At 33.3% G+C, this 7,718-nt stretch overlaps 1 protein-coding gene across 2 annotated transcripts in view; it reads left to right on the top strand.

Annotated features, from left to right (window-relative positions):
• Positions 1-1,187: 1,187 nt before the first annotated feature.
• Positions 1,188-7,718, top strand: part of LOC107683886 (uncharacterized) — a 12,967-nt gene continuing 6,436 nt past the window's right edge. For both annotated transcript variants that reach the window (XM_016479949.1, XM_016479948.1), the window contains exons 1-5: positions 1,188-1,427; positions 2,324-2,437; positions 2,532-2,594; positions 3,155-3,325; positions 7,471-7,657. In XM_016479949.1, the coding sequence (XP_016335435.1) occupies positions 1,389-1,427; positions 2,324-2,437; positions 2,532-2,594; positions 3,155-3,325; positions 7,471-7,657 (574 nt within the window). In that variant the 5' untranslated portion in view covers positions 1,188-1,388. The remainder of the gene's footprint in view (positions 1,428-2,323; positions 2,438-2,531; positions 2,595-3,154; positions 3,326-7,470; positions 7,658-7,718) is intronic.

The raw sequence follows: 7,718 nt of genomic DNA, 5'->3' as shown, positions 1-7,718 counted from the left end.
ATGGATCAAAAGTGACAGTAAAGGAATTAATAATGGTACATAAAATTTATATTTTTAAAAAATGCTGTTCTTTTGAACTTTTATTAATCAGATACCGCTGGAAAAAAAAACCAAGATATCCACAAAAGTATTACGGAGAACAACTGTTTTCAACATTGAAATGTTTCTTGAGCAGCAAATCAGCATGTTAGAATGATTTCTTAAGGATCATGTGACACTGAAGACTGGAGTAATGATGCTGAAAATTCAGTTTTAACATCACAGGAATAAATTACATGAAAACAATTATTTTAAATTGTCATATTTATTTCATTTTACTGTGCTAACTTTTTTGATTATATAAATGCAACCTTAATGAGCATACACATACAAAATGATTAATTGAATTTACTAAATTTATTTTAAGGTAAGTGGTTGCATTTAAATACAGCTACATTTAAATAAACAGATTTAGTTGACTAACTTTAAACATTTTTTTTTAAATGTAGCTAAAATAAATTGTTTGCAACCATTTTATTTTTTCAGCGTAAGAGACAAACGTTTGGGCTCTGTAAGATTTTTTTTTAAAATTTAATATAGATAACATTAATTCATAAATCATACTCGCAGTCAACATTAAATATCACAGATCCATTGGAAACCAGTTGTCCTTTCATGTCTCACCTCGTTCTTTAATCTTAATGAAGCCTGTCTTTTTCCCTCTCTTGAGAGAAATGACTTTAGCTCTGACAGCTAACATGTTAAGATGGCTCTCAGCTTCAGAAGGTACAAATCTATCCCAGGAACATGGAGAAGATCTCTGCACACAAAAGAAAGCGGAAAAAAGCATAAAATGCCGTGAGAACTTTGATCACAAACAGGTATAGGTTTAGATTTATAGTTGGGTGAGTCTAGGGACCATAATAGGTCATAAGAGTAACAGGGGGCTTGTTTGAGGGACAGAGAAAGATCATGAGTCTAAAATCAAATAATTAATCGCATCATCTGTAAAACATTGTCATGCAAAGGATTTACATTGAAAAAGACAAAGTGAGCAGGAAGCCTTGCTTTCATAAACCCATTATGAAACATGAGAACGTAAGAAAAAGAGAGGAGGAGAGAGGTGTGGGCTTGAAAAGGCGGAGAAGAAGTTAATGAAAAAGACAAGGAGGGGGTGAAGGGAAGGAACAGAAAGAGTTCCTGAGACACCCGTTGTTTAATCATTGTGCTTGGCAAGAATGCGCTCTAAATTCACTGTCTGCCTGCACATTCATTTTGATGGTGGATCGATTCGTTTATGAGCTTTTCTGTCATTTTGCTTCAACTCTGCACAGCAAAACATCACCTGGATCTGCTCAAATGCATCTAACTGAGGATTGTAGACTTCTCCTGCTGGATCGGTGAGCCAGATGAACAACCCTACACCCCTTCACTTCTACAGAACCAAGGTAGGCTTGAAGGTCTTCAGTGGAACTATACTCATGGTCCTTCTAAAAGCTGGAAACACACTCTCTTATTGATTTGACTTTGAAAAGACGAGTAGCAATGCTTTTTTACATTTTCTCATTTTATGGGGTACTAGTCTTTTGACATGTGAAGATGATTTAGTTGCGATTAAGTGGTAGTATTTATGCATTTCTCTGCTCTGTCACTACATCGACTGATATGGTACATCTGCTTGTGCTACACTGTCAATAAAGAGTAAGTTTTTTTTGCATTTATTTGCAAAGTGACCAGACTGTGGTTAAATCTCTCTAGAGGATTATTGACTATTAGATTAGTGTATGCTGGCTGTTAAAGTTAATGGCATGATATCAAACGACATTTTAAAAAGATGGAGCAGATGCAGAAATATCAAAAGCAGCAGGATGCAGTGCTGACAGAGAGTGATAAAAAAGATAAAGAATGAAAAAGAAAATATATATTGATAGTGAGGGAAGACAGTTGCCAGTGGCATACCTGGCAAAAAAGACAGTAATTCTTCATTTTGACTTTCCAGCAACTTGCAAGAATAGCTTTCATGACAGAAGTTAGAAGAAAATAGTGAAGCATTCTCACCATTTCTATTCATGCATTGATTATTTTTTATTTTATTTAATATTTTTATACCATACATATATAAATAAAACATATTTATAATTACATATTAAACATATCCATTCACATTTATATATATCAAACAGTTGCATAAGGAAGAACTGCTTATTAAAAATCCAAATTTAAAAATGCAAAATGGAGTATGTGAGAGGCATGTTTAGGTTTATTGTATTCCCTGATGATAGAAAAACAAACGTCTCTCTCTCTCTCTCTCTCTGTGTGTGTGTTTCTTTGCCTGTCACTACAGGGGAAGAATGTGTGTGTTCTCATGCTACTGTGTGTTCCCCTCTCCATGATGGACATCCCTGGTCCTTGCAAACATGCCATAACCATGGACCACCTGCTTCAACTAAAACAACTGGTGAGGAACCAGATCACAATAAAGCTTCATGGAGTCATCCTTTGATTTCAAATGTAACACCTCTGTCTTAACTATTGGTCATTTTACTCTTCAGATCAGCAACCAGTTGCGGACTGGCTGTTCAATCACATATACATTCATAGAGAGAAAACACCTGGTAAGAGGGTCGTTAAAACCCTGTCTTCCCCTGCTTTGTGCTTAAAAACAGATTTGTGTTTTTTCCATAATACAAGCTTCTATTCCAAAGTCTTCTGTTTTGAATCTGGCTTTGGAAATGCAGCAAAGTCGGAGGTGTGTTTTAGATTAGATGCTCACTCCAAATTGTCATCACTCATTGCTGAGATTTCCATTATGGCACCCTTGACATGGTTGAATTCAGCATGCATTTTGATGAAGCTCTTAGATGTTTCTGTTATTTTATGTTATTTTGTAAAACAGCCTTTTTTTTGAAGACAGTCTGAACTTTGGTTTAGTTTCTTAAATCTGAAGCAAAAAGTCAATTGTACCATCTTACAGAAGATAATTCACAAAGTACATAGTGTTAATATCAATTCAGTCGCTGATTCACTAAACCAGCGACGTAAACACCAGCAAAACCAAAGCCAACTGCCTGATCTCTTTTGAAAGCAAAGTCAAGTACACATGCTAATGTGCCAGGTTTTGTTCTGCAGGTTTTTCCAAACTGCTTCTTACTCATTTATCTTCCTTGTCTTTTAGAGCGTGGTGTGTTATGTCAAAGCTGCTCTGCCAAGGGTGCTTGAACTGTTTAACGTCCATTTCAAATACGTGCGGGGCTCAGGAAGTGCTCAAGCAGCGGTCTCCATACAGAACCTCATTCTCAACATCTACTCCCAACACTGCATGCCTTCACTGGACGAGCAACTGGAGGTGTGTGCACACTCACACTCAGTGTTGGGGAAAGTTCCATTTAAAAGTAATGCATTACATTACTTGCGTTACTTTTTGTCACCTGGGCTGGGCTTGCTTATTTGTTCTTTAATAACTAAAAAAACACAAAAGTTATATTTTTGGCAGTTGTAAAGGCCCTTTTTCACACCAAAAGTGAAATTAATAAGCCTCAAGCTAAAGGAAGTGCTTATGCACCTCACTTTAGAAGTTACTTAAAGTAATCTGATTATGTTACTCCGTTACTTGTAATGTGTTACCTCCAAAACTGCTTATACTCAAACATCTTGTTCTCAGGGACAAAAAGCCTCACTTTACTTATGGATCGCTAGGTTACTTTAAGATTAATCAGTGAATTTTTATGAACTCACAGTAAACAATTATTTTGGTAACACTTTACAATAAGGTTCAATTCTTAAAAATAAAGGTTCTTTATTGGCATTTATGGTTCCATGAAGAATCTTTAACATCCATGGTTTCTTTCCACAGAAAAAAGTATCTTTATACACATTTTTCCAATGCCCTTTTGACGCTTTTTGTGAAATATGGGAATAAACTGTAAAAAAAATCTGTTAAAGTTTCGCTCTGTGAATGAAATCGGACAGTAAAGGGAAATGTGTACAAGTCTAAAAGCGTTAACAATTTACTTTCAACAGATCAGGAATAACCCCAAAAGCTCGATTATGTGAGTCTGCAGCAATATTACAGATGTGTTAAATATCACAGTAGTAATGTCTGCATTATGTAACATTCATTGCCCTAATCAAAAATGTTCAATAACTGGAACACTGAGTGATAATATTTCAAAGCCATTTTCATCATTTTGACAGACAAAAAAATATTGTATTTACCTGCTTTAGAAACCTTCCAGTAAACACTGTTAATAAGGATTCGAAGTGAAAAAGGGAAACAACTACATTTTAAAGCATCCATGTGGAAATAAACCAGGAAAGAGATGTGAGGATTTGGAAAGAAAAATGAGAGATTCTTAGTGCATTCCAGTGAATCGTGGAATATAATTGTAAATGAAACAGGGAGAACGGACCACACATATGCAAAAAAATAAAAAATAAATAAATAAGAAAAGAAAAGAATGCAGCATACTGAAAAGAGCTCTTGCCATAGATATTCTTGTGGAGATACTATATATGCCACGTTAAAATAAAAATTACATTATTCTCCTGACATCTGAAAATCAATCATTCAGTCCAACTAAAAGATAAGGATCGGTGGTCTGATATTTTTTAATACTCACTTTTGTCCATAGTTCTGAGTCAATGATTCACTGATCCATTTGTTCCTGAATCAATCAACTATTCTGAATGAATCAACCATTTTAAACAAATCAGTTAAAATAATGATTCAGTGACTCACTCTTTAATACTGTTAACTTAGCTGCATATTTAAAAAGTATAATTTCTATATTTAAAATTGCATATTAAAGCTGATGTCTCATAACAATGTTTATGCAATTGCAGTGTGCATTCATGCCACCTTTGAGCTGCATTAAACATTAATGACTGTCCATTTACCTTTATTTAAGAAATGCTATAAGTAAAAGAAGGCTACTGTTCATTGCATTCGCTGCTGTTAACATAACATTTTCATATTAGGTGTTATTTACTTTTTACAGCATTTAATAATCATGGGTAACGTGCAACTTTTTAACGTATGCAACTTTTAACAAAAAATGTTTTGCTAATCTATAGAAATGAACATTTACCAATAAAGGTTCATTAATGATGGAAAAATTAATTAATTGTTAGTTCAGATTGCCTATTGCATTAACAAATCTTTCTCCACCTTGTTGTAAAAGTTGCCTTTAAAGGTTATCAGGATGATAGTCAGAGCAACTCGAAGGCCTACATTTCAACTGACAGTCAGATATGGCATGTTTGCTTGATTTTTTGTTTGCACTTCAAGTGTGTTTGTACATATGTGAGATAGTCTTATGTGAAATCCCAAACAAGTTTTAAATATTGTGTTCAGAAACATCACTCAAGAACGTTTTGGCCCATATGTGTGGCTATTATTAAACTTTATTAAGCATAATGAAGCATTATTAAGCCTATTAACCATTGTTGATTGGTTTACTTACAACATTTGCATTCCTTTTCATTTATTCGAAAAAATATTTCTGAAAAATTAAGCTTGAGAATTTTTCCATCTGGCAGCTGGTGTCGTATATCAGCCGTGCGTGAGAAATGTGGTTCAAGTAAAAGAAGTACAAAGAAGTCATGCTGTTACTTTGTCATACTTCTAGTGTGAAAAAGGCATTACTACAGTCTCTGCACATACTTTCAATGAGCTTTATTTTTCTTTTATTTCCAAAAAGGTACTTTTAGTGATTTATTGACATTGTTTATATTTGCCATGTAATTCCTAATTGAAACTGCACTAAAGTGTGCATGAGGCAGAAACTCTCCTTCAGTATAGCCTCTTCATCAAAACATAATCTCTCATGGCATGAAGCAAAGCATGTGGATTACGAGATCCTCTCAAACTACACTTAAGGAAACGCTAGCTCTGGCTTTGCTGAAGATAATACTGAACAGACAATTTGTCATCATAGGGATTCCCCTGTCACATCAAAGGCGGAAACATACTGAGGCTAATTTATAAACCGGCTACGTTCTTGACTATTTAAACTTCAAAAGTATTTTTGCCTGTATAAATGCAGCTTTGGTGAGCATGAGAGATGTTTTTAATTCAGATATATCATGTATATATAAACTCACCAACCCTAAATTTTCAATAAATCCATATTAATTTGGTAATGCATATTATGATGCTGCTATATTTTTTAAATAATTTTTTTAATGTTTTAAAAATGTGTTGGTATATCTTAAAAAAGTTCAATGAAAAAAAATAATATGTAATCATTCACTCACCCATGTTGATCCAGAGTCTTGACGATTTTTTTCTGTGAAACACACACACACAAAATAATTTTGTTAATAAACATAAAAGCATCAAGAAAGTAGTCTAAGTCATCCAAGTAATCTAAGGCTTTATTCGTTCACCAAACTGATACCACTACTTCCTCATGACTCAAGTAGCAGAGTGTGGATGTCAAGATATTCAGTGAACAATGACTTTAATTTAATTTCTGATCTTCAAATGAGTCATATCCTTTCTGAAAAAGAAATACACTTCAGCATAATTTTAAAAAGAGCACTTATTAGGGATTTAATATACTTTTTTTTTTTTTTAACAAATGCTTAAGTGTGAACTGAATGTTTTCTGACACTTGCATGTTATTTGAAATTAAATTAAAATGTACTATAATTTAAATTTATATTAAATGCAATTAGTTAAACTTAAGAGTACTTTTGACCCACTGAAGTCAGATTTCAGCACAGCGTTGTAATTTCATAATTACTTTTATTGCCTTTGAAATATACAGATAAATTTACTGACAAGCATTTATGATGAACTAAAATATTCTTTAAAATATAATTTCACTGAATCTTGTATGCCATGTATTTACTTTCGTAATTGCACATTTGTGATGAAGTTTATTTAAAATATATAACCTTTAAATGTAATAATCAAATAACACTACAATACTACAATTCAGAACAATAATCAAGTACTTATTCAAAATATCAAAATAAGTGTACTTCTTTGAGAATGACAAACAATTATTACAAAGTAATAATATACAATTTACTTTAAAAAAAATTATTTTACATGAAGAAACAGTCAATTCAAGTCATTGTCCTTTTATTTCATTAATATTATATTTTTTAATATATATATATATATATATATATATATATAAATAATATGTTTAAAAGTAAATTTTTAAAACATTTTCTTTTAAGATTTTAAATGTACTACAAGTGCACATTCAATACAATTAAGAATACTCAATTCACAAGGGATGGACCACGTTTATGATTCTTTGATGGTACTTTTGTGTTCTTTTTGAAGCTTGAAATTTTGTGCCCCACTGAAAAAAAACATTCATGGTTTTAGAACAACATGAGTTTGATTAGATGATGACAGAATTGACATTTCTGGGTGAACAATCTTTTTAAAATCCACCAAAACAATCTTAAATAGAGCTAAACCCCATCCCTTTGTATTTCTTTTTGGGTTTTTGTTTCACTCTCACTCTGCAGGAGGACCCTGTAGCATTCGAGAGGCAATACAATGAGTCTCCTGTCCAGGCACTTCAAAGAGTCGAGGAGGTTTTGTCCCTCTACTTGCACCTCATCACAACCACAAATACTCCTGTTAACTGGACCTGTGAGCAAGAGTATAGCAGCAATCTACCCCCTACTGCAACACAGCTAACCACCAGCACAGGTGAATGCACACACAACACACACACACACACACACACACACACACACACACACACACACAC

Source organism: Sinocyclocheilus anshuiensis, unplaced genomic scaffold, assembly GCF_001515605.1.
Source record: "Sinocyclocheilus anshuiensis isolate Anshui unplaced genomic scaffold, SAMN03320099.WGS_v1.1 scaffold1625, whole genome shotgun sequence".
Classification (NCBI taxonomy): Eukaryota; Metazoa; Chordata; class Actinopteri; order Cypriniformes; family Cyprinidae; genus Sinocyclocheilus; species Sinocyclocheilus anshuiensis.
The sequence above is the reverse complement of the archived record's forward strand: the minus strand, read 5'-3'. Positions and strand labels throughout refer to the sequence as shown.